Source organism: Chelonia mydas, chromosome 1 (assembly GCF_015237465.2).
Source record: "Chelonia mydas isolate rCheMyd1 chromosome 1, rCheMyd1.pri.v2, whole genome shotgun sequence".
NCBI classification, from domain to species: domain Eukaryota; kingdom Metazoa; phylum Chordata; order Testudines; family Cheloniidae; genus Chelonia; species Chelonia mydas.
Genome location: NC_057849.1, coordinates 98340869 through 98368478, shown reverse-complemented (window position 1 = coordinate 98368478; position 27610 = coordinate 98340869). Strand labels below are relative to the sequence as shown.

At 47.7% G+C, this 27610-nt stretch overlaps 1 protein-coding gene across 3 annotated transcripts in view; it reads right to left on the bottom strand.

Annotated features, from left to right (window-relative positions):
* CLYBL (citramalyl-CoA lyase) overlaps positions 1 to 22234 on the bottom strand; it is a 222111-nt gene extending 199877 nt beyond the window's left edge. The window contains exon 1 of one of the 3 annotated variants that reach the window (XM_043535105.1): positions 22125 to 22234. In XM_043535105.1, the coding sequence (XP_043391040.1) occupies positions 22125 to 22189 (65 nt within the window). In that variant the 5' untranslated portion in view covers positions 22190 to 22234. Of the gene's footprint in view, positions 1 to 16230; positions 16965 to 22124 lie in introns of those variants that run through there. The other 2 variants (XM_037896412.2, XM_037896411.2) reach the window with 2 other exon arrangements.
* Positions 22235 to 27610: the final 5376 nt, after the last annotated feature.

The window sequence follows — 27610 nt, the reverse complement described above, 5'->3', positions numbered from 1 at the left end:
TGAGAGCTCACAATCTTTTGGAGAATAACCTGTACTTGTTTATAGTTTTCTATTGCTTGTTTTCTCTTAGTTCAGTTTTTTTAAAGAGGGAAGCAACAAAAATATTGAAGATCCGAGCTAGAGGACATGACAACTTGTCTCATGACAACTTCTAGAAAAGACAGAGGGACTGTCACTGTTATCTTAGCCATGAGAGGCAAGGCAGATAGTAGGGAGAAAAAACATTTAATTTAAATATAGATTGACCTCTTGCTGTTATTTGTTTAGAATGGGAAAGATACAAGTGCTGGCTAGATTTGCATGTGTGGCAGACTTTATAAGAAAAACCTGCTTTAGACTTAGCCTTGTTGGGAGGTGAGAAGCTTCCCTCAATTCAGAAGTCTTGTACTACAAAGTAAGTGGAATTGTGGGAAGGCGGAAAAATGTCATTGATCTCTCTGTGGGGCTCCATACCACCTTCATTTGGCAGTCTCCCCAGATTAGTTCTTGGACATAGTCTCCTATGCTTTGGTCATCAAAGTGCAATTTTGTGTGGTGCAAAATAAGTAGTACAGATCACTTCTCCTGAACCACCATACACTGGGTGAATAGATGGCAAAAATGGCAAGGCTCCATTCACAAGGAGGAGGGAGGGAGGTGTACTTAAAAATTGCCAAAAGTATCAGTTCCATAAACCACTCTCTGGCTGGGACAGAGCTATAGACTTTATGCTGACAAAAGCAAGATTACTAACAGTGAAGAAAAGTTGTTTAACAAAGACAAGAGAAGACAGCAACATGCTGCTGTTCAAACTGACAAACAGTTTGGGGATTTCTTGCATAAGTCTACCTTTTACAGTGAAAGTGGCTGGTTTAGCTAAACTGCATCCATCTGGCATAATGCTCAACAGTGCTGCTAGACTGGTAGATGTACAGATGTAAAAAGTATGTAAAAAAGAAATTAAGAAAGAAGTTTGAAAAGATATGACCATTTTCCTGAAATATGTACTTTGTTGATTTGACATGATATACTTGTGCAAGTGTAACCCACACACCTCTGGGTGAGGTGCTCTGTCCCCTTTAGTGGCACGAAGACCACTTAGAGATTAATGAGTCTGCTCTACAGCCTTAGCTCAGAAGCATGTGGCTTTTTAACTCATGCAGTAGAAACTCATACACTATGCTCCAGAGGTCCCAAATTCAATCCCACTCGCCGACTAGCAGGGTCTGTTGGCTTTACACAAAGACATTCAGGAAATAAATTCAGTGGATTCACAGACTGTCAGTAGTAGTAGTAGGCATGCACAGAAAGCAGAGTTTCTTCTTCCCATAAATGTAAGATTTCAATTGAGGTAAAAGTTCCACTCCAAAGAACATACAGGGATTAGGCTATTTTGGAAGAGGTGAAATCCGAGTAGAAAAAGAATTACAGACTAGCCCAAGAGCATCATCATTACACCTCCTTGACATCATTTTCCTTATAACAGGTCAGCATTTCAGCCATGTTGTGCAACAGGATACACTATTCCATCAATAGTGTATTTTCATTATTATGGATAAAACTATAAGACACTACCATTTCAGGAAACAAGTTAAAACAGGGTGTGGGAAGAACAGAAGATTATTTAAGGTTTAAGTCTCCAACCTGTCTAAACTTCTGAGAAAATATTGGACAAGAGCTACTGCTCACCATGTTAGGGAAAATTAATAAATCTATCAGGTGAATAGTTCTAAGTGAAATCCATTACACAGTAACATATCTTTCAGCTCAATTTTTGGTGTGAATTATTTCAATTAAGCTGTATTTTATTTTTCTTAAAAATCAGGGGTGGAAGAGGAGAGGAAAGGCAGCAGCTCAAGCTATTGATTATAGCTCCATGTCACCAGCCCAAATTCAGACCTGGAGGTCATATCATGCCATCAGTTCTTAAAAAGAACTCGCCATTGCACTTGATGGCCACAGGTGAGTAGTGACTGCAAATCATTGCCCTTCAACAGGTGTGCAGCGGTCACTAAGAAATATCATAGCTGTTGGATCATAGCTGTTGGTAGTCTAAATAGAGGAGATCAAGGACCGAACATGTATGGAGACTGAACTACCTTCTCACGCTTAGAATTACTCTCTCTGTTCTGGTTTGAGGCAGGGTTATGTGGAAAATCGGTATTGATACTGCCCTTGTGGTAGTTGTGCTATGGATAGAGGACTCCAGACTTCGGGGCTGTCAATATGAAACCTTTTACAAATGCTAAAAAGTTACACAAATGTTAATTTAAAAAAATAAAAATGGACTAAAAGTTCTTCTTCACAGCAGAGTGCAAGTCTCAGCTGTAGTCTGCATCTGTTAGCACTTCAAAACTGATTTCATTTGTTTATTCTTGTTCTCTCCCTTAACCTAAAAACATTAAAATCTGCATAAACTGATAAAATCAGCTAATTTAAACTTTTTTAATACTAAAAAACATGTTTGGACAACTAACAGCCACTTCAAGAAGAAAACAATATGCTGCCATTTCACCTTTCCAGAGGAAGACATAATTTTCAGACTCAAAAATTAAATTCCACATCTTAAAACCTGCAAGCAAATACATGCTAGAAAACAAATCCTGCAACACTGTTGAACATTATTACATGGTCCCTGGAGTGGTCTGTTAATGTTAAAAAGACAAAAAAAACTCAGCATAGAACAAAACTAGAGAGAGGGATAATTTTCTATTTGCCATGTTTCCATTTCTCACTGCTCATCTACTTATATGAAGAAACTTGTAGTAAGCCAAACAAAGGCAACAGGTATTTAAGTGAATACTGTTAGGAGGATATATTTTTGGGACATAGACCAACATGACTTTTTTTATATCCTGAGCAATAAAGATCTTGCAGACTTGGGGGAAAAAAAAAAAGGAGGGGGGGTGCGGAGGAGGTGGAACAGAGGTGGGGAGGGGGAATGCCCATTAACTTATCAGTTCCAGGCCTTGGCTTTCTAATTGACAACCTCAGGGCTACTTTCATCACTTGTCGACTTCAAACCCACACTCAATTTTTCCTTTTAGATGATGATGCATCTATAACATAACAGTGTTTCTGACATATTGCAGCACACAGCAGTAGGAAGATTTCCTCAGTAGCTTAGTTTCATGGGAAGGGGAAAAAAAACACTGCTAAATGTTTTTCACATCTATCAACTTCTCCAAAGAGTAGTTACCAACAAAAAAGAGTTTTTATGCTTTCAATATGCTGAAGTCAATATTTTGCACTGACCCAACAATTTTAAATGCTTTGAGTAATAAGTTTCAGATTTAACAAAAAAAAAACAAAAAAAAACCCACCACCCAATATTTAATGCACAAATCCTAAACACATAAGTTTGTATTTAAAGGCTAGATAAATTAACACAAAGAGACTACAATGAAATATCATTATGGATTTTAGGTTTAAAGTTAAAAAAAAGACAAAAGTAAAGAAATTTAAAATTATTTATTAAATGCCATCTAGAAATTGTACTTATTTTACAAGGAAAATATAGTTTATTTTTGTATGTCTCTGCAAGACAGCTACCATATACATGTTGTTACAAAATACTGAAAAGCCAACACACTGAGAGGCAGATTGTGATATTAATATGAAACTCTGAGTAGTCCACATAAGTCAATGAGTCAACTTGTAAAGAGTAAGGTACTACTCAACATGAGTAAGGGTAACACAGTCTGACCATAAAGAAAAATAATTTCAATCTTGTCAACTAGCAATGTATCTACAGCATCAAAGCAGCTGGCTCTAATATAAACAGTCACACAACTGACTTTTAAAAGTAGATATCAAGGTCTGAATCCTGCAATCAGCTCTGCAAAAATCCAGCTCAATGCAGGACTGGGGACCAAGTGGATCAACCTATGTAACAACAGAAAAATTCCAGGAAGACAGAGCAAAGTGAGAAAATAATTTCTGAATCATTATTGTTTTTAATATTGAGACCCTCTAGAAGAATTATATCCTTAGACACTGGTTTACACATTGAATTATATTATTTTAGAAATACCCCCATCAGTAACTGCTGACAAAAGTATTCATAATCACCCTTATTTTAAATCAGGCAGACTCATCTAAGTATTTAATTAACCCCTTACACTTAGAAAATTAGAATAAAGATTATAAATGCCAAATTCTACTCCCAGTTACTCCTGTGCAGGCCTCCTGTTGTCCATGAAATTTCGGGTCTGAGCCTATAAACATGCATTTGAGTAACTTTACTCCCATGAGTAATCTCAATCCAGTCAATGGAAGCTGAGAGTAGTCAATTACAATTAATGGGAACTCTGAGTTCCCATCACTTATGAAAAATGGCCCACTTATTTAAGGGAATAAATATAGATTCAAGTGCCTAATTTTAGGCATTTTGAAATTTTGGGCTCAGTGGATCAAATCACAAAAATCACCATCAAAACTGACAGTCCCAGAGAGGGGCTTAGCACAGGGCAAGAACAAGTTTCCATCATATTCTAGAGGTGATAGCACCCACAAGGTCTGGGTTGAAGTATAATGGTTGAGCTCAGTGGGGAAAGCTATACCTGTTCTGTAAACAAATAGTGAACTTCAGTTTCCCTTGGCTGCCATTCTAGCACCTTTCGTGGTCTCTACATTCACTTACAAAAACTCAGAATATTCTTTATTCAGTAGACTGTGCTCACTACTTTAGAATCATTAGAGTCTATTGCATGGATAGACATTTAACTTCGTAGTATGTTGCTCTACTGCAGACCATTGTCAATACTAATACAGAAATCATACTTAAATCATTGAAAATGTTATACATAGACTGTTAGTTTTCAAATAATAAAAAGGTTGAAATATTTAATACAAAAAGGCCACCTCCATATAAGCAGCTTCAAGATTGCAAAATATTCCTAAATAGATCAACTTCCTCCCCATCTTTCAGAAACAAATCTGAATAGCTAAATTAGTAGCTCAGCAAAATAGTAGGTTATAATGAGAATGATAACAGGCCCTAGGCTCTGGCAGCTGGTGCTGTAACAGCAATTTAGGGTTTGTAGCAGGGCCATTCACAATCATGTCTTTTCTATGACATAAGAGATAGCAACACCACCAGTGAGAAGTATAAAAAGCGGATATAGCTTTTTATAGGGAGATGTTTTTCAATTTAAAAAAAAAAAAACACCATAAAGCACATTTGCAATTTTGATAATCTAAGTATGTAGCCCACACTACAAACCTGTTACCGTCTGGAGTCTAGAGTTTAAGTTTACAAGCCTGTTTTGCCTTCCTGCAGGCACTTTAAACTTATAAATGGCACCTTTCAGTGTCCTGAAATATGAAGGGTAGCTAGTCTCAAATTCTCATGTTGCTTAATGGTCTCACATAAAATGAGGTCCAGAAAACTTTTATTACCACCACAGTTCAAATTCACAGGTGAAGAACCACCAGGGAAAGGATGCGGACATGTCTCTTGCTTCTGCTCTCCTAATTTCCCAGGTGCAAGGAACTTTCCCACTCAGTCTTTAATGACTAGTTTAAGTCTTAAAGTGAAGCTTGATTCAAACATATGACCACAGTATAAAGAAAAGGAGGACTTGTGGCACCTTAGAGACTAACCAATTTATTTGAGCATAAGCTTTCGTGAGCTACAGTGTGTATAACAACACCCATTTTTTCATGTTCTGTGTGTATATAAATCTCCTCACTGTATTTTCCACTGAATGCATCCGATGAAGTGAGCTGTAGCTCATACAAAGTAGTTACCCATACAAAGTGGGAGTGGATCAGAGGGAGAATTCCACTAGGAGAAAAATACCAGGGATCAAGACTTACTAGTATCAAATATAGGTAGAAAATATAGCTGTAAAACTAATTTGCACGAAATAAAAAGCTTAACTAAGTGATGCATTCCTTCCTTCTGCTTTCACACACTTTTACCTACTCATCACTGCTGGATATATTGAACAATGTCCACAATAAGAAAAGAGTTTTTCTACACCCACAGAATTATACACAATTTCTGAACTAACAAGTATTTGTTCACAGTCTATTGGAACTGACATGCTATGCTTTGAAAACTGATCACAACCCAGCAGCCCAGATGGGGGAGAAATATATATCAGAGGATTTTGTATGCTACAAATTACTTCTGAATTTATATAAAGATTTAATGATTCATGACATGCCAAATACAGTGCAAATGAGCTTTGGTTTTTTGCTAAAAAAAACAACAAACCAATTACTAGAGGCCATTCAAATGCCACTACATAAAATGGGAAAACTAGTAAAATTGGTGTTTTATTTCAAGTGTGGCTCTGAAGGCCAACTTGTTTCTTGGAGGGCTTTGTGCGTCAGAGCTCTTGCATTTTTCCAAGCAGGAAAACAGATTAAGATGTTTTGAGAACATTTTACAACATACTTTGATTTTTTTTAAAGTAATGGGCAAAAAGCTCACCACTTAAATCAGACATTTCAAGCAACAAGCATCTTAGCCCTTCTCCATTCCTCTACATTCTTACTTGAGAGGTAGCTGAATTAGCATAAAATGTGTGTTCTTCAATACACATGCCCCTTCACAGGTTCTGCTGTATGTGTGTTTGTATATTTAATGTAACAAAAAAAAGTCTGAATGCAGGAAGACATCTTAAATTTTGACCACTAATACTCTATAAAACCTTAAAGATAATCATATATAAATAAAATTCTAATTAGCGGTTTAAACACTTTTGTTTCTTTGTTCCAATGCCAGCAAAAACAAAAAACAATGCAAATGCAAATTATATAGGCAGTCATGTTTTATTGGTCAGTACTAAGGGCCACAAAATTAATTTGTCCAAACTGCTAAATATATTTAATTTTATAACTTTTAAATGTCTAAGAATATAGCACACAGCTAATGATTTCAATCAAAAATAAATCCTTCATTTATTTTCTGTTCAGTATGATTAGCTCTGCCCTAAAACTTGGGTCCAACCTCAACCTTACATATAATTCAAAACTGACTTTACACATTGGGCATGTGACTCCAGATTTACCTCAGTAGGAGTTACTTCTGATTTACCAGTGCAAGTGATAATAATCAATCCCTTTAGTTTTATTTTTCCAAATAAATGGAGCTTTATTTCATAGGTTCTCAGTTAGAAAAGTAATCTGAAAACATCTTGAACGTTGTGGACTTTTAGCAATTCTTCATAGCTATTTCCTAATAGAATCAATACAAATACAATAATTTGGAAATAAAAGGAAATAAAAATAATTCTGTGATGAGCTAGTTTATAAAACAAAATTTCCAATACATGCTCCATTTTTCTTCCCTTTTTGTGCATAACAGCTTTTAGGATAACAACAAGACCAATCAATCTAAATTAATCCTACGAAATATTCTTCTCCTCCCTGCCCCGTGCACCTTAAAACTGACGGTTTAAGGCAGTGGTGTCTAATACGTTCGCCACTAGCCACATGTGGCTAATAGGCTATTGAATTGTGGCTAATGCATGTGGCTTTTTTATAATGTGGCTAATAAGAAAAATTCAAAACCACAAGTGTGGCTAGCAGTGTGGCTAGCATCAAATTTCTATTGGACACCGCTGGTTTAAGGAGTGGTGAATTAAAACTCTTAATATCAAGTCCACACCAGATAAAACAGTAATTGTAGTCATACAGTACTGCAAGTGTAGCTACAACATAGCATGACAGCTTATTAGTGTTGAAAATATATAAGCTCTTTGTAATTGTGCCTCTGGAATGCCGTCTGTCTTGAATTACATCCACCTGGGATCATGTTTCGATGACCAATATGGACAGATTACTGGAACTTTAAAACCTTGCTTTCTTTGTAATTGACATTTAAACTGTTTGAAGTTTCTCATTAAGTCCTTTTTACAAATTAGGTGCAGATGTGTAAAGCTAAATGTACAGTACTAAGGGAAATTAGGTCACCTGAAAGCTCAATATAAAATGTAGCTATTAACTACTCTAATGCAAAGAGTACATTAAAATTTAGAGATCAACTCTATATCCCAAATTCTTCAAAGTTTCATCATTTCCCTTTCATCACTGCAGAGCTCCTGATGCTAACCGTGTTTAATTAAAATAATAGAATAAAGGCAAGGAAGTTCAGCTACTCCGTCCATGGTAGTACATTGATCCAGTCCTGTAGGGACAAACAAGGGAAGACAGAGATCACTAGACTCTTGTCTATCCCACGATAACAGGTAATTCAAACTTATGTTAGCTACAGTCAGAGGCGAAAGGGGTTACAGGAGAATTGTGAGATAATACAGCAGTGTTTAAGGAAAAGAGGGGAAAATTAACAGGGGACTTCAGTTCAAGTTTAGCACATATTGGGGTCAATAATAGCAAGTCAATTTCCACCGCTATTTGTGTGTGGACATTCTGCAAACTTCTTAGGCTTCACATCCATGTGAGGTAGAAGAGGGAAGAGTATTCTTTTCTCTAATAATATTTACTAAGTGCTGCCATCCCACCGAGATGCTTGGGGTCCTGTTCAAACACTTTCAAATCCAGTCAGATTAACATAAGAATGCTAAATAAAACATTTTAACATGCCAACCAAGGTGGCTTAATTCAGAAAGGGGTGAGTGAGAGGTTCTTGCACAGGGACCGAAGGAGGTTAAACCTAAAAACACCTCAGAAAAAAGAAAGTGTTCATATATTTTACTTACAAGTAGGGAGGGATAAGCTGAGGAGCAGAAACTGAAACTCAATTACCCTCTGATCAAAAGTGCAACTCCTAAAAAGTTGCAAATGTCAGGGCACATTTGCCTGCCAGGATGCAGCTTACAGGGAACGTCTCAAATATTGCCCAGTGCTTCCCATTAAGGGATTTAAGAACCTACAGAGTGGACTTAAAATCAGTTCACCATTTTACAAACAACCAGTGCAAAGAACACAGGCTTGAGACTCAATCCCAGAAGCTGCAGTGCTTAGCACTTCCTGTGAAGAAATAAGGGCCCTCCTTCTCCACTGAAGTCACTAGAATAGAGGGTACTTTGTACTTGCATAAGACACTCAGCAACCTGTAGGATCAAACTCAATGTGATCCTGTATATTTGCTATAGGGCCCATTTATCCACCATACAATAGGCAATTATAATATTTGAGTTTAACAGGGTTGCACGTAATAGTGCAAAGTCTCTCAGGATAAAAGAGGGCACAATCTACACAAACTGAACTGAAAAACTGTTTGGCATCACAATGCAGGACACAGCATGAGGACATGTTTGGGAAGGGGAGAAGTAGTTACCCAGTTGCCAGAAGCTGGGAATGGGTGACAGGGAATGGATCACTTGATGATTACTTGTTCTGTTCATTTCCTGTGAAGCACCTGGTGTTGGCCACTGTCAGAAGACAGGATACTGGGCTAGATGGACTATTGGTCTGACTCAGTATGGCTGTTTTTATGTTCTTATGCCAACCCCATAACTACACCCACACACTCCGAGAAAAGAAAAAAAGAGGTTGGGAACCATTGTTTAGGGAAAATGCATTTGTACAAAATTCTACTTAATCTAGACATATTCTGGGTAGGGTAACCAGATGTTGCATTTTTAAAGGGACAGTCCCATATTTAAGCCCTCCAGCAGGTGTCCCGACTTTTTCTTAATAACAGGCAAAGTGTCCCATATTTTCTGTTCCTCCCGCCCCCAATCAGGACTGGCAGGTCCTGCTGCTGCCGGATCCCTGCTCACCAGCCACCCGCCCACTAGTGGTGAGTGGGGGGTGCGGGGAGTCCAATGGCCGACAATGGGGGTGGGTGTGCAAGGCTGGTGGTAGGGGAAAGCTGCAGCACGTGGGGCCGGCCACTCCTCGTGCTGGTCCATCAGCACAGCCCCCGCTGCGTGCTAGCTCTCGGAGGTCCTGCCCTCTGTCCTGTTTCCGGCCGGTGAAGTGGCACAAACTGCAACCAGCATTTTCCCACCAGTAGCAGTTACCACCATGTAAGGATGTCCTTCTTTGCTTACCCAGTACAATTTGCTATCCTTTGCTATCCTGAAATTCTGCCAGGGAGCAGTTTGTGCCACTACACCAGCACTGGCTGCACACTGTAAGCTGCGGTGGCTGGTGAGTATGGGCAGGCGGCAGCTGGTTATGTGTCACCTTTGCTGCCCACTCATCGGCCCTTTACATGCTCCCCCTCTCACTGTCCTCTCCCTCCTTTGCCCCTCCACCACCCAGCCCCACTGCTCCTCCATAGTCCTTTCTCCCTGGCAGGATGCATCTCACTCCCAGCGCTGTGGGGAGAACCAGTCCCTCATTGGAGTGCTCAGCTCACCAGCACCCCAGCTGGCAGGCTCCTTCCTTCCTCCCCAGCCCCCCCGCCTGTGGCTGGGCCAGCGCCTCGGGAAAACCCAAGACCCTCTGGCCTGGGACGCTGGCCAGGAGGAGCCAAGACCTGCATGTGCCCACGCCCTGCACAGGCACGGGGAAGCCTCTTCGCCCTCAGCTAACCTCTGGAGTGGCCGGGGGCGGAGGAAAGCGATTTCCAGCCTCTTCCTGCCCCAAACCTGCAGACTCCACAGCAGCCTCCCAGGGAGAAGCTTAGCACCCTCTTCACCTGCCCCTCCCACCCTGGGTCCTACCCCCAGGGAGCATGGGGCTGCTCTATCCCCTAGGCACCCTCCCCTGCTGAGCCAACTCTCTGGCCAGGTTCGCTGAAGCCCCTGCAGTCAGGTTCCCTGGGCCCTGGTGCACAATGCATTTTTAGGGCTTAACTCCTTCCTGCCCATGCTGTAGCTGGGGAACAGGAGGCAGCTGGATTTGGCAGTGGCTTGGAGATGTCTGCTGCCTTTCAACACTGTGCAGGCAGGAAGGAACAATCTGCTTCTAGCGACAGGAGAGCGGGGTGGGGTGGGGCTGAGGGGAAGAGATGAGCTCTGCAAAGACACAGGCCAGGTCATCCCTTCCCCCCACCCCCTCCCCTGCAGCTGGAAACAGCTCCCATCCCTTCCCTCCCACACAGTGCCAAAAGGCTGCTGCTGGCCACATTCTGGTGTGAACCCTGGCAGAAATCTGGGGAGAGATGGCATGTGACCCTGCATGTCCCTCCACGTCTTGCCTGGGGAAGACACAATGCCAGGTACCAGGGGAGGCAGGATCATCCTGGGGGCCCAGCCAGGCATGGAGGGTGGAGAGCGCCGGGCAGGGACGGGAGGGTCAGTTGGTCACCCCCCCCAGCCCGCCCCCCCCCATGTGAGCGGGGTGTATGGGAGTGTGTGTGCATGCGCACCTCTCCCCATGTGAACCATAAAGCCTTAAAGATAAGAAGGTAAATAAAAAGAATCCAACTATGCAACATTTCTTTTTAACAGGGGCTCAGTCAACTTGATGTTAATTTGAATATTTGTACTGTATAGTTCTGAGTGATTGACATTGAATTTGCTTGAATACGAGTAATTTTACCAGGTGTCCCATATTCAGCATAGGGAAATACGGTTACCATAATTCTCTCTATCTTCATTATTAATACTTGCGCTGGTCCTGCGACTGGATCCAACTGGGCAGGCCCTTTGTGTCTTGACTTCAGTTGGCTCCACAGAGGCACAAAGGTCCAAGCATAAAAATACAGTAAAAGGATCAGGACCATTACTGGTATTTACAGCTGTTTAAAAAATATTTCCCCAAAAATGAACCATTACGTGGCTTTTACCATCTCCAGTTTGTGATAAAATTAATTTAAATGGATCAAAATAACATGGTATAAAGTTCATATTCTCTGTTTTGCCAGTTTAAAATGTTTTTGCCATTAGAAAGTCACACTTGCAAACACAATTCATCCCCGAATCCTGAACAGAACATTTTTAAAATCTGAAAAACCCAGAACTAGTTATTTTCACTAAAGGGTTAGGAAAGGGATAGCTCATCTGCACAGATACTCTTAACACTTCACTGATGCCTTCAGTTAAGATTGTAAAAACAATAACGTATCAACAAAATTTGCTGCCAGTGAGGAATTACTTTATACATGCTCACATAAATGTTGCAACAAAGTACCAAACTATACAGGGAGAACCTTTTAATTTCCTAGGATAATTTCAGCTCCCATTGCGTTAGCACCCTCCAGTGTCCAATCTACGAAAAACAACATTGATACTAGCTTTCCAAGGTTTCAGAGTAGCAGCCGTGTTAGTCTGTATTCGCAAAAAGAAAAACGAGGACTTGTGGCACCTTAGAGACTAATTTCAGAGTAACAGCCGTGTTAGTCTGTATTCGCAAAAAGAAAAGGAGTACTTGTGGCACCTTAGAGACTAACCAATTTATTTGAGCATAAGCTTTCGTGAGCTACAGCTCACTTCATCGGATGCCACAAGTACTCCTTTTCTTCTTAGAGACTAACAAATTTATTTGAGCATAAGCTTTCGTGAGCTAAAGCTCACTTCATCGGATGCATTCAGTGGAAAATACAGTGGGGAGATTTATATACATAGAGAACATGAAACAATGGGTGTTATTATGCACACTGTTAAAGAGAGTGATCACTTAAGGTGAGCTATTACCGGCAGGAGAGCGGGGCGGCGGGGGGGGGGGAACCTTTTGTAGTGATAATCAAGGTGGGCCATTTCCAGCAGTTGACAAGAACATCTGAGGAACAGTGGGGGGTGGAAATAAACATGGGGAAATAGTTTCCAAGTAGCCACAAACCTGCATTTCTTGACAAACAGTAAAGATGCAGCACTTTCCTGCAGTGGAGATAGAGCAGTGGCTCTCAACCAGGAGTATGCATACCCCTGGGGGTATGCAGAGGTCTTCTAGGGGGTATATCAACTGATCTAGATATTTTACTACTTTTTCAACAGGCTATATAAAATGCACTAGCAAAGTCAGTACAAACTAAAATTTCATACAGACAAAATGAGAAAGTAAGCAATTTTCAGTAATAGTGTGGCTGTGACACTTGTATTTTTATGTCTGATGTTGTAAGCAAGTAGTTTTTACCTGAGGTGAAACTTGGGGCACACAGGACAAATCAGACTCCTAAAAGGGGTACAGTAATCTGGAAAGGTTGAGAACCACTGAGATAGAGAACAGTAGGAGCTAAAAAAATGAGTAAACCCTCAATGCTATAAATTAGTCTTATCCCAAGTGTAGAAGTATTAGACCTAGTATACTTGGTCTGAAACGGAATTATTAACAAAAGTAATAGCTTACACTCCTATACCACTTTTAAACACTTATTAAGCCTCACAACACTTCAGACGCTGTTACACGCATTTTATTGATAGAGAAACTGATCTGACTCTGTGCACTTGATATGAAACAGGTTTACGCCATAATCCTGAAAACACTTACACACGTCCTTAAAGTTAATGGGCTCTCAAACAGCTGAGCAGTCAAATGCAGTTCATCTATGTTTAAAAGTGCAATATAGAGGGTAAAGGAGATTTCCTGTGGGATGTGCTTAGTACACAATTTCAAAGGGTTAAACTAAATTTTTTCTTCAAACCAAGCAAATGCACTAGCCCTCAACAAGGACTACATCCATGCCAAGTTTCAAACGCCAGCTGTTTTTACTATAACCCTGTCTAAAAAGGTGGTGTTAAAGTTTTTAAAAACAGGAATAGTACATAGTTTACCTTAGCCAAATTCAAAAAAATATTTAGAAGGATTTTGTTCAAACTTTAAAAAAAAATCATCTTTGGGAAGATACCAATTATAGAAAATTCCAGTCCAAAAGATGAAAGCTTTGAAACATTATGAACAAGAGAAAACAGGTAAAAATAGTTTTGCAGGTCTGAACACAGGGTCTCCTCCTCTGTACATAAAGATACCTTCACTCCTTAGTATTCTGATGGCATCTCTAAAAAGCAGATTCTTAGTGATGCAATGATGTCACAGTAACACAAAGAACAGTTTCTGTGACAGCTGAAAAGAATGCCACCAGATCAGAAGAACCCGCTCTGTAGAAGAAATTACTCTCTGTAACCTGCTAACCCGACCATCTAATTCAGCATTTACCCCTTATTCATCACCAGGAGCACCTAGCCTTACTGCCACTTCCTGAAAAAATTCTAGACAGCCATTACGCAGAAAGCCCATAAAGCACCTGCTATCATTATTTCCATAACTACACAGACTCCCATTAAACAAAGACCAGGAAACATGGAATTAAATTCAGTGAACACGTGCATGGACTGTACACTTTTTAAGTTGTCCCTCTGTTTTCTCTTCTCACTGCCATTTGGCTAACTTATTGCACAGCAAGGACTTTTTGCTCCTCCACATCAGTCAACTGTCCTGATTCAGATCTTGGGGAGCAGTCTGGGCTCAAAATCTGTCTCTCAAGTTTAGCAAAACCACCCTTTCATCTCCACAATAGGAGGGGCATCTAGCAAGCTGAATCAGGTCCATTAACTCTACCTATGCTCATCTCAGCAACAATGGCTTAGAAAACCTCTTCACCTCTATCCCCACTAAAAGGGTCTTTCCTTCTAGCTCTTGACTCCCCTTGGATTAAGCCCTCTCCATGCAAGGCTCAATTCAATTTTTCTGCCATTCCCAGCAGTTGCTATGCCATGCAGTTCATCTAGAAGTGACTAGTCTTTGCCCTAGAAACAGGCAGCTCTAGAGAGAGGATGCTGGAGGGAGTCACTGCTGGCTAGGAGAGACTGACCATTTATATGCACCTTGCTGAAAGGAAGCACCCAGCAATCAGCTGAGGCAAGAATGAAAAAAGTACAGGGCACAATATAGATAGGAAGGAGGATTCCTTTCCAAAAGACATTATGTTAAAGCCCTAGTGTAAACAGAGACAAGAAAGTAGTGATGGAGTAAATAAGGAACTCCCAGAGCTGCTGTTGTGTCCCTTTCAGGGACTTGTATGTTATTTATTAGCATTACTGCTGCTAGCTTAAACAAAACTTTAGTGCTGGTTTAGGGACTTAACAAGTCTGGTCACTGGTCTCCTGGCTGAGGGAGTCAAGTGAGGGAGCCTCACTGCCCAGATGCAGGGGTAGGAAGAGGCTGATAAAGGCAAGAGCAACTCCTGGCCTGCCCATGGTAGTACTGCTATTGGCCTACAAATATTATAGACTTCTTTCATCAGCTGGTTCATGCTTATAAACTTACAGCCTTCAAGTGGACTTTTGCCCCCTTCATTGTACAGTATACTCAAACCCTTAATGTTTGGCTGTTCGAAGTCTTGGCATTTACAGTTCTGCACTGTGTTTCTACAAAGTGTTTTATTGCCCTCTCTGAAACAGGGAATAGAAGTTGAAAAAGTCACGGTTACTGGATCAGTATAGAAAGTGTCCTCCTGGGTTTTCTTTAGGACAATGCTACTTAAACTACAAGGGATTAATTTTGGCTGCGTCAGTTCATAGCATTTCTCTCTTGTGCAGCACAAACCACTCTAGTTTTGCTCCTGTAGTTACCATAATAGCACGAGAGTCCCTGTTGTGCATTCATATAACCTTCTAGGTTTCAATTACTTTTGTATTGCACACTCTTTCATTAATAAACTTTAAAATATTTACTGCATTATGCTCTCAGACAGAACTGCAAGTATTTTTCATTTTAATTATTAAAGTCAATTGACCCTTGACTACTTATCCCACTCTGGTGCTAAAACTCTGCTTGCCTTCCATAAGTGCTGTTCCAAGGTTTGCTAAAGCAAGGTCTGTAAAAATATTAAAATTAACTATCCTACTATGTGAGGGCCTTTTCTGTTAGGTGTTTGAGAAAATATGTCTACAGCTCATTTGGAAGGCTTTTGAGAAGGCTAACCATCCCTCAAATCCATTCAAATAATCTGATTAATCTGTTCAACCCTGCTCCATGAAGGCAAGGCATAAATTAAAGGTCTGTTTTCAGCCTGGTCCCAAAACCCTGGGACTGGATGGCCCAGGGGATGGGATACAGGACCTTTCACTTCTAGGTCCCCTCTTTGATCTATTGCAGATTGGTAGTGATTTAGGACAGGGATAGCATGGTATTTATAAAGGTTTTTATGATCCTGGGAAAAACTCGTTAGTCCCAGTTTAAGGCATTATCTATTTTAAAAATTGTTTCATTAATGCATTCCACATTACACATTTTTAGTTACATATTCAAATTGTGGTTACATGAAGGCAGTAGAGTTGTAAATTAATTTAGGGTTTTACAAATAAAAACTAAAATTGTAATGGGTTTAATACTGATATATAGGGCTGTCAAACGAGATTAAAAAAGAATCACGATGAATTGCCGTTTTAATCATATCGTTAAACAATAACAGAATTTAAATATTTTTGGATGTTACTTACTTACTTCTGTGCTGCTGCAGCTTGTTCGTGCCTGGCACTTGGCCTGCAGCTCAAGGTGGGCTCCGTGCTGTCACATGGGAGCTGCATCTTGCCAGAGCCCATAGCCATCCCACAGCCCTCTGGGCACTCCTGGCTCACCAGGGATGCCATTTCAGATTTTGGTTTGCGACTGAGTGCATGCTGGGGAGTGCTGTCTCTTTAATCAGAGCATGCAGGAGCCTGAACACATTGCAGAACTCATTCCTGAGCCAGCAGCAACAGAAGAGAGGATCCCCCTGTTCTCTAAGCCCAGTTCAGCAGCTACCGGGTACACAGGCAAAGGGATGGGAACACCCTGACATGAGCCCCATGCCCCTACTCTACATGGCAGACAGGAGGAGGCTCCTGGTCCAGAGCAGGTTGGCCAGGGGCAGCTCCAGGGAGGGGGAGGAGGGAGCAGCAGTGGAGCATGACTGTGAGATGGGGGGCACCCCCTGCCCTGGAGGCACACAGTGGCACCCTCCTGAACATGGTGCCCTGGGTGGTGCCCCCTTCTCACACGCCCCTAAGGCCTGCCCCTCTAATAGCCCTGGTGTCTGGCTGATCAAAATCAGCCACCAGGCAATCCACCTCAATGCTCCACCCCAGGGAAAGTTTTCCACCTTGGCTTCACAAATGTTATGCAGAGCACAGCACGCTGCTGTGACCATGAGAATCATAGGCGCTGACTCTGTGGGTGCTCCATGGTTGGAGCAGCGCCACCCACTCACTGGCTGGCCCCACCAATCAGCTCCTCCCCCTCCCTCCCAGCGCCTCCTGCCCGCCATGATCAGCTGTTCAGCAGCATAGAGGAAACACTGGTGGGGGAAGGAGGAGTGGGGCGTGCTCAGGGGAGGGGGCAGAACAAAATGGGAAGAGGTGGGGTGGGAGCAGGGCAGGGGTGGTGCTTGGGGGAAGGGGTGGGGTGTGGGCAGGGCCTGGGATGGGGATTGAGCAGCTTCAGGAACTCACAAAGTCGGTGACTGTGATGAGAATATTTTCCTCAGTGAGGTCTAACCTACCAAAAAGGCAGCACCAGCAAACCTTTACCAAACACTCATTCTACACTGTTGAAGCGCTCTTTGCTGCTGTAAAGATTTCTACTGTATGGCTTCATGAGTCACAGTTGTAAGGGGTAGGCTTAGTCTCCCAGGAACACTATGTGCATTTCCACATCCCCTTTTGCACAGGCACTGACTTTGTGAGTTCCCGGGGGTGCTCAACCCCCACTCCGTCCCAGGCCCAGCCCCCACTCCACCCCTTCCCCCAAGCCCCACCCCCACTCAGCCCCCCTGACCTCTTCCTGCCTTGTTCCACCCCCTCCCCTCTCCCTCAGCACCTCCTGTACACTGTTGAACAGCCGATCACGGCAGGCAGGAGGCGCTGGGAAGGAGGGGGAGGAGCTGATCGACGGGGCTCGCTAGTGGGTGGGAAGCGCTGTGGGGGGAGGGGAGGAGCTGATTGGTGGGGCTGCTGGTGGGTGCTCAGCATCCACTATTTTTTTCCTGTGGCTGCTCCAGCCCCAAAGCACTCTTAAGAGTCAGTGCCTATGCCCTTCTGATCTGGAAAGAAAGTTCCTGTATGCAGCTTTCTATACAGGACCGTGTTCCTGAAGATGCCTGCATCATGCACCTTCCCTGGCCATCCTGCACTGATGTCAGTGAAACGACCCCAGTGATCCACCAGTGCCTGCAATACCATAGAGAAGTGGCCCTATCTGTTGATGTACTCTGTTGCAAGATTGGGGCCAAAATTGGGATACGCATGCCATCTGTCACCCCGCTGCAGTTAGGGAATCCCATTGTCGCAAAGACATCTATTATTTCCTGCAAATTGCTCAGAGACTGAGTCACAGTCCTTCATAGCAGGAAGAAATTAATGGCCCTACACACTTGCATCACCGCAACCCCAAAGTGGACTTTCCAACTCCAAATTGATTTGTGACTGACCAGTAGCAGTCTGGAATTGCCAGGCTTCACAAAGTGATTGCCACACACTTTTCCACCATTACAGCAGCTCTCATTTTGGTGTCATTGCGCTTCGGGGCAGGAGGCAAGTTCTAAAGTTCTGAAGCTACTACTCGCCATCCCACCCCACAATCCAATCCCACCACTTGGCATAGGCAGCGAGTTATATGGGCCCATGGTGCCCGCGCCCCACCAATATTTAGGAATGTGGGCCTGGCTCCACTAATATTTGGCCTTACCGCGCTTTGGGGGGGCCCCACACTTCAGGGGGACACAGGGTCCAGGGCGGCCTAGGGGATAAGCAGGGGGCCTGGCACTGGCAGCAGCAAACAACCCAGCCCCAGCCCATCCCCGCTGGCTCCCGGCATCACTCAGGGGAGGGGGCAGAAGCCAGAAAGAGGCAGGGTGGGGACTTGGGGGAAGGGGTGGAATGGGAGTGGGGAGGAGGTGGAGCAGGGGCAGGATGGGGATGGGTCACTCGCTGCTGATGGCACCATGCCCCCCACTAAACCCACAGGCTGTTCTGGACCCTGCGTCCCCCTGAAGCGTGGGACCCCCAAAGTGTGGGGGCAGTTACCCCAGTCCATCTTATAGTCCAGGGCAGCCTGGGAGGTTAGTGGGGGGCCTGGTGCCGGCAGGAGCAAGTGACCCAGCTTCAGCCCGCCCCCAATCCACCCCCATTCGTCCTCTTTCCCCAAGCCCCCGCCCCTTTCTGGCTTCCACCTCCTCCCCTGAGCGATGCTGGGGCGGGCTGGGGCCAGGTTGCTTGCTGCTGCCAATACCAGGCCCCCCACTAACCTTCCAGGCTGCCCTGGACCCCACGTGTCCCTGAAGCATGGGGCCCCACAAAGCGCGAGGCCCGGGGCGATTGCCTCAGTGACAACCATCAGCTTACTGAGAAATAAACCTGGTTAGCTAGTAAACATGTTTTCTTTTTAGTTGCACAGACCAGTTTTGCTGCTGGGATTTTCAAACTTACAAGTTGCAAACAGACCAACTGACAAATCTCAGTCACAGCAGATCAGGGCAGCCATGCTCCTCGCCCTCAGAGGTGCTGCAGCCAGAAGGAAGCTGTGTGGGGGCTATTGCAAGTGAGCCTGGGGGGACACTAAATTTGAAGGTGGGGGCATCACTGACCGTCACCTGAATGAGAGGGCAGCTCTGAATGGGGGAAAAGGAGAGTCCTTGCATGTGTTCCTGCAGCAGGAGGGGTCAGGTCAGTCAGGGAGCGGGAACTGGGGGCCTTAGGGAGTGAGTGGGGGCTGTATGTAGGCGAAGGTGGTCAGGGGGCTCTGGAGGGCTGTGTGGAGGGTTGGGACGCAGTGGGGCCTGTGAGGGGAGTCAGGGGGTCTGTGTGGAGGCAGAGGGGGCTTTGGAGGTGAGTGCGGAGCTGGGTGGGGGCAGAGTGGGTGGGACTATGTGGGGCACTAGGGGTGAGTGTGGGGGTAGGAGGCTCTGGGGATGGGGCTATGCGGAGGCACTAGGGGTGAGTGGGGGCTGTAGGGGGGAGGCTATGCGGAGTCATTAAGGGTGAGTGGGGGGCTGTAGGGGGGTGGGGCTATGCGGAGGCACTGGGGTGAGTGGGGGGCTGTAGGGGGGCGGGGCTATGCGGAGGCACTGGGGTGAGTGGGGGGCTGTAGGGGGGCGGGGCTATGCGGAGGCACTGGGGTGAGTGGGGGGCTGTAGGGGGGCGGGGCTATGCAGAGGCACTAGGGGTGAGTGGGGGGCTGTAGGGGGCAGGCTATGCGGAGGCACTAGGGGTGAGTGGGGGGCTGTAGGGGGCCGGGGCTATGCAGAGGCACTAGGGGTGAGTGGGGGGCTGTAGGGGGCCGGGGCTATGCGGAGGCACTAGGGATCAGTGGGGGGCTGTAGGGGGGCGGGGCTAGGTGGAGGCACTAAGGGTGAGTGGGGGGCTGTAGGGGGGCGGGGCTATGCAGACGCACTAGGGGTGAGTGGAGGGGCTGTAGGGGGGCGGGGCTAGGCGGAAGCACTGGGGTGAGTGGGGGGCTGTAGGGGGGGCGGGGCTATGCGGAAGCACTGGGGTGAGTGGGGGGCTGTAGGGGGGCGGGGCTATGCGGAGGCACTGGGGTGAGTGGGGGGCTGTAGGAGGGCAGGGCTATGCGGAGGCACTAGGGGTGAGTGGGGGGCTGTAGGGGGCGGAGCTAGGCGGAGGCACTGGGGGTGAGTGGAGGGGCTGTAGGGGGCGGAGCTATGCGGAGGCACTAGGGGTGAGTGGGGGGCTGTAGGAGGGCGGAGCTATGCGGAGGCACTAGGGGTGAGTGGGGGGCTGTAGGAGGGCGGGGCTATGCGGAGGCACTAGGGGTGAGTGGGGGGCTGTAGGGGGGCGGGGCTAGGCGGAAGCACTGGGGTGAGTGGGGGGCTGTAGGGGGGCGGGGCTATGCGGAAGCACTGGGGTGAGTGGGGGGCTGTAGGGGGCGGAGCTAGGCGGAGGCACTGGGGGTGAGTGGAGGGGCTGTAGGGGGCGGAGCTATGCGGAGGCACTAGGGGTGAGTGGGGGGCTGTAGGAGGGCGGAGCTATGCGGAGGCACTAGGGGTGAGTGGGGGGGCTGTAGGAGGGCGGGGCTATGCGGAGGCACTAGGGGTGAGTGGAGGGGCTGTAGGGGGGCGGGGCTAGGCGGAAGCACTGGGGTGAGTGGGGGGCTGTAGGGGGGCGGGGCTATGCGGAGGCACTGGGGTGAGTGGGGGGCTGTAGGGGGCGGAGCTATGCGGAGGCACTAGGGGTGAGTGGGGGGCTGTAGGAGGGCGGGGCTATGCGGAGGCACTAGGGGTGAGTGGGGGGCTGTAGGAGGGCGGGGCTATGCGGAGGCACTAGGGGTGAGTGGGGGGCTGTAGGGGGCGGAGCTAGGCGGAGGCACTAGGGGTGAGTGGAGGGGCTGTAGGGGGGCGGGGCTAGGCGGAAGCACTGGGGTGAGTGGGGGGCTGTAGGGGGGCGGGGCTATGCGGAAGCACTGGGGTGAGTGGGGGCTGTAGGGGGGCGGGGCTATGCGGAGGCATTAGGGGTGAGTGGGGGGCTGTAGGAGGGCGGGGCTATGCGGAGGCACTAGGGGTGAGTGGGGGGCTGTAGGGGGCGGAGCTATGCGGAGGCACTAGGGGTGAGTGGGGGGCTGTAGGAGGGCGGGGCTATGCGGAGGCACTAGGGGTGAGTGGGGGGCTGTAGGAGGGCGGGGCTATGCGGAGGCACTAGGGGTGAGTGGGGGGCTGTAGGGGGCGGAGCTAGGCGGAGGCACTAGGGGTGAGTGGAGGGGCTGTAGGGGGGCGGGGCTAGGCGGAAGCACTGGGGTGAGTGGGGGGCTGTAGGGGGCGGGGCTATGCGGAAGCACTGGGGTGAGTGGGGGGCTGTAGGGGGGCGGGGCTATGCGGAAGCACTGGGGTGAGTGGGGGGCTGTAGGGGGGCGGGGCTATGCGGAGGCATTAGGGGTGAGTGGGGGGCTGTAGGGGGCGGAGCTAGGCGGAGGCACTGGGGGTGAGTGGAGGGGCTGTAGGGGGCGGAGCTATGCGGAAGCACGGGGGGGGCGGGGCTAGGCGGAGGCACTAGGGGTGAGTGGGGGGCTGTAGGGGGCGGGGCTAGGCAGAGGCACTAGGGGTGAGTGGGGGGCTGTAGGGGGCGGGGCTAGGCGGAGGCACTGGGTGAGTGGCGGGGCTGTAGGGGGGCGGGGCTAGGCGGAGGCACTGGGGTGAGGGGAGGGGCGGGGGCCCTGGGGGAGCCGATCACGGGCGCTGCGGAGCCTGTGTGGCTCTGTCACTCCACAGCCGTTGGGGAGGGGCGGGGGGGGTTGTGAGAGCAGCACGGCGGCGCCCACGCCCCGGGGTCTCGCTCTCGCGGGGCGGGGCTTGTGGGGGCGGTGGGGTGAGCGCAGCGCCCCCTCCCCCACGGCTCAGCAGCGTCACTCACAGTCTCCGCCTCCTCAGACCCTGCCCGGCCAGCAAGAGCCGCAGCGCCCGTGCCGCTGCCGCCATCGTCGTCTTGGCCCCGCCCCCGCCGCCGATTGGCCCAAAAGTTGAGCTCCGAACGAAATAGCACAAACTCGCCCGCGCGCTGATTGGCTCGCAGGAGGGGGAGGTGTCGTCACGTGGGCCCCGGTTCTGCCCGACACGTGGGCCCGAGGGTCTTCTGGGGCTCTTTGCCTTTCTGGGTTGGGACACAGGACCCTGGGCCGCGAACGCGACAAATCCCCCCGGCCGGGCCCCGCCCCGCCCCTCAGTGCTCCTTGCCCCTGGCCGGTCCAAGGGCGCGCCTCGGGTCTCGCTGTGCTCTGCGCGGCCGCCGGGCCGGGCCTGCTCCGCTCCCTGCAGCCCCCCCACCGTCGCCTGCCGGAAGCGCCATGGCTCTCCCTCCTGCCGCAGCCGCCTCCCCTGAGGAGCGGGGCAGCGAGCCCCAAGCCTGAACCGCGCCCCCTGGCCGTGGTCTCCTAGGCCCCTCGGGATTTCCCTACCCCCCACCCCCTGAACTCCCCCATCCCCCCAGTGTCAACTAGTTACTAGTGTTGTTAAATTAGTCGTTTTCTAGCCGCCCCACAATTTCAGTTTGTGGGGAAACACGCAGCGGGAAGGGGCAGCGCTGTGGGGCTGATGGTGGGTCCCTTGGTGCCCTTGAGGTTGTAGCCACAAAGCAGGTGCTGCTAGGCCTGGTCCACTCACACCTTGGTACCGTGTCACTGGCTTGGCCCCTCATCCGGAGCTTGTAGAGGTGTTTGAGCCACTCCCAGTGGGTCCCCTGATCCTGCCTCATTGTGTGGACACAGCTCCAGGGGGTGACATGTCCTTATGAGCCACGGCTTATTCCCAACCCTCATGGCAATAGCAAGCATGGTGGTGGGTACAGCTATACCCTCCCAGGACTTGTGCTGCTTCAACAATACCCCCCCCCCCCCCCCCCAAAGCAGTGCTGCTTCCTGCTGCAGCCAGGCCTGCAGTGACAACATGTAATTAGCAGAGAAACAAAGGCTTTGTCTAAACCACTATTAGGAGCCCTATTGTAGTTGGCTACTGGTTTTCTGCAGCGTGTGAATCAGACCTGGGGCTGGATGACATGGGGAGGTCACTTAATCTTTCCAACTCAGGTCGACTTACAACACCACACTAATTACTGCAGTGATTCATGTCCACGCTACTCTCTTTCTGTCGATGGTGCATGTCCTCACGAGGAATGCTTCCGCCGACTTAGAGGGGCAGTGCGGGGGGCTCAGAGCCTGCCCAGAGCCCGGCTGCTCCCCAGCTCTTGGCTCCCCACTACTGGGACCTTGGCTGACCTCCCCCAGCTCTCTGCTCCCAGCTGCAAGGTCTGCATCCCACGGTCCGGGCAGCTCCTGGGAACCTCAGTGCAGTCGCCAAGCTCACTCCCAGCTCTGAACGGGGCTGTGCCTGCCCAGCTCCCTGCTCCCAGCCAGGCTGTGGCCTGGGATCACCGCTGGGAGCCTGTTGGCTGCCCCTGGGCTCTCAGCTCCCCTCAGCCACCCAAACTCCAGGCATGGAGCCAAGAGCCTGGGGTGCAGCAGGGCTCCTGGTGGCAGGGAGCATCTGTGCAGCACCAGGACTCCCCACGGGGAGCATCCAGGCAGCAGCCCTGTTCTCAGCAGGGAGCCAAGGAAGCCCCATTCTGGGTCAGACTGGGGCTTCCAGGCAGCAGCTGGGCTGGAAGCCAGGGAGCAGCCAGGCTCGGAATGAGTTGGGCCCAGCCCAGCTGGAGCAGGGAACCCAGGGTCAACTAGGCTCTAACTGGAGTCCCCACCATCCCTGTCCCCTGTCCCCATCCCTGTCCCCACAGCTCTCTTTTCAAGTTCACGGCTCCATGCATAGAGTCCTGAAATAGAAAAGAATGAAGCCAACAGCTCATGTAAGTAATGCAGTGTACACAGTCTACACAGACACTGTTGCCTTAACTACATCAGCATAAGCCCTATGCCTCTCTGGAGGTGGATTTATTATGTCAATGTAGTAGGGCACTTACATTGGCGGGAGCAAGGCTGTAGTGTGTACACTGACATAATTAGGTCGACATAAGGCAGCTTATGTCAACCTAACTCTAGTGTAGACCAAGCCTCAGTTTCCCAACTGCAAAATGGGGATAATACTATGTCCTTTCTCCCCATCTTTGGCTTGTCTTGACTATTTAAATCGGAAGTTCTTTGGGGCAGGGATTCTTTTAACTGTGGGCCAGATTCTGTTACTAACATTTAGTAGCACATGGCTCCACAAGCAGTCCTCTTGGGGCCATTTGTGGAGGAGGGCATGAATAAGGGTGAAAAAATCTGGCCCTAAATGTATGTACAGAGGCTAGAATAAAGGGGCCATGATCTAGAGCCCTGCAACCCAACCCAAACCCGATAGGACCTGACTACAAGTGTCAGGTCCAGGTTGCATGGGAAAGCAATTGGCCCCTTTCAGCTCTGCTTTCCTGCTTATGGGGTCAGCACAGTGGCAGCTGTGTGACCCACTCATCCCAGCTGCCACCAGCTCATTGCGCTGTGTGTGCTGCAGAGTGAATGTGCTGAGAAGTTGCAGTGCCCTTCACTCTGCAGCTCACATACAGTGCAGCAGGGGATGGCAGACAGCACGAGCAGGTCATGAATCCACCACTGTACTGACACAATGGGCAGGAGGCAGCAGGGGCACTGACTCAGGTTCAAGGGGAAGGGTTTGGTCGGGTCAGAAAATGACTTGGTTGGGTCGGCTGGGCTTGGGTCTGAGCTGGGCCTAACTTCTCCCCTGATCTCAGCTGGAGCCTGTAGGTTCTACTGCAGTACAGCTAATCATAATGGTGATGAAAAAGGTGTCTGCAGGCAAACCTAGTTTACACCAGAAAAGGTTTACTAGTTATGCTGGCAAACTCCACTAGTATAGGCGCAGTTTACACAGGCAAAAATGTTTTTGCCAGGATAGCTTATACCTGTTCCTGAGTAAAATAAGCTATACTGGCAGATTTATGCCAGTTTAGCTGCATCCAGGCTAGGGCTTAGAGTCATAGGCCTGGTCTACACTGGTGGGGGGGATCGAGCTAAGATACGCAACTTCAGCTACGAGAATAGCGTAGCTGAAGTTGACGTATCTTAGATCGACTTAGAATCACTTACTTCGCATCCTTGTGGCGCGGGATCGACGGCCGCCGCTCCCCCGTTGGCTCCACTTCTGCCTCTCGCCCTGGTGGAGTTCCAGAGTCGACAGCAGAGCGATTGGGGATTGATTTATTGCGTCTACACTAGTCACGATAAAGCGATCCCCGATAGATCGATCACTACCCGCCGATCCGGTGGGTAGTGTAGACGTGGCCATAGAAATTCAGGGCTGGAAGGGATCTTGAGAGGCCATTTAGTCCAGCCCACCTTGCTGGGGCAGGCCCAAGTATACGTAGTCCATCCCTAACAGGTGTTTGATCAACCTGTTCTTAAAACCTGCCAATGACAGGGATTCCACTCCCTTGCCAGTATAGCAATGTCATGAACAAAATCATTCCCTTAACCGCCATTATTGGCAAACGTCACTAATGTAGACCTGAGCTCCTAATGTTGATAACACTGGTTCAGCTGAAACAGTGCGAGCAATAATGCAAAATAAGGGATAGAGAGCAGTTTTGCACTTCTCAGATCTCATAACATTATATTAATGCTATATCACTAGGAATAAGGTATTTGTACAACTGTAAAGAAGGGTTATGGGGACTGACCAAAAACTACTGAGATAATACAGAACTATTAATGACCATTGGAGGTAAAAGTAAATTGTTTTTTATAGGAATCCATGCTTTGAATATAAAAAGAAATGACCTCTTGCTGCCTTAGGATGACTTCAGGCTACTTCATATCGGGGCCCTCTTGATGTTCATTTACTTTGATTTCTTAGCAGTCAAAGAATGATAATTTTGATTTTGATTTTCTGGATGTAAGTGGATGCTGTCCTTGGTTTATTGTGTGAAATTGGGAAATAGATATCTGTCTACATCAATCCTGGAAATATTTGTGTGTCTCCCTGAGATGGGAAATCACTTTTGATGGCCAATGGCATTAAAGTTTCCTCTGGTGAAAATGTAACTTTGTGCCTGATCCTGTAAGGGGCAGAGTGTTTCCATGAACTTCTGAGCACATTCAACTCCCATTGACTTCAGTGGGGGTTGAGGGTGCTCAGCACCTTGCAGGATTGGGCCCTTTAAGAATGACCTCTTCACATGGAAGATTTCAAGTTCATTGACTGACTTACGTGATTTGCTCAGTTTACAAATGCTAATATTTTCCCATACTTTTCAGCTCTAGGTCAGCAATGATTATGAAAATTAAGCTGCATTCTTATTCTTTTTTTACAGATTCTGGCTGCTAACAATACATGTTCTTTATTGTACTGATCTTTTCCTCCCATCCTCTGCCCCAAGCCAGAGCCCCATGAGTGAGCAGAGTATTAACTGCAAAGGAATACAGCATGATCAGCTTAAGTTAGGCTGCTTGTAGAAAACAGGAGGAAAATTAAAATGAAGCCTTCTGAAGGATGCATATTATCAGTCATTTTATAAAAGAAGGAACCCTCTCTTACCACTACTGCTATCTCCCTGAGCCTCAAGCCCCTGCAGCTTGGTGCCTGCAATAGCACAATGCATCCTTCTCCACTTGTAGGGAAAGGAGCCCCCTCTACCGCCATCTTACTGGTCTGGAATATCCCTGCAGTTTTAGACAAATGTGACTTCATAACACTGCTGGGAACTTCTAATAAAAACTAAATGATGGTAGAAGAAGAAGGAACAGGCAGTGAGGCACTCTCTCCCCCACTCCCTAGAATACGCACAGCTTACTCTGCTCTCCAGACAACTGATCTAAACCAGCGGGGCGGGCCTCCCAGGGGAGGAGTGGGAATGTGTCAAGGGAGGTGCGAGCTGTGTGCATTTTTTTTTTTTTTTAAAGAGCTCCAGTTGTCAGTCCCGGGCAGCTGGGCTCATGCAGAAGGGCCGTGCACACCCCGGAGCCCTGCCACCAGGGGCTGGCAGTCCAACCCCACTGTCCAAGCTTGGGCTCTCCTTCCCTCCCCGCATCTCAGTCTCTCACCAGGAGGCAGCCTGGGCTGGGCCATCCTCTCCCCCACCCCCACCTCAAGCCCTCACCTGGAGGCAGCATCAGGGCTCCAGCTGTCAGCCTCAGGGAGGTAGCAGCAGTGCAGAAGTAAAGGTAGCAATGGGGTGCTAAGTCTGCTGTGAAAAGTGATATTGACAAATATCATATTTCAAATTACCACCCCAACCTTATTTCTGCACTGCTGCTGCTATGGCACTGCCTTCGGAGCTGGGCACCTGGCCAGCAACTGCGGCTCTCCACTCTGCCTGGGCAGCAGTATAAGTACTTGTGTGGCGGAGAATCATGAACTACAGACAAAGAATCGTAGAACTGTAGGACCGGAAGAGAC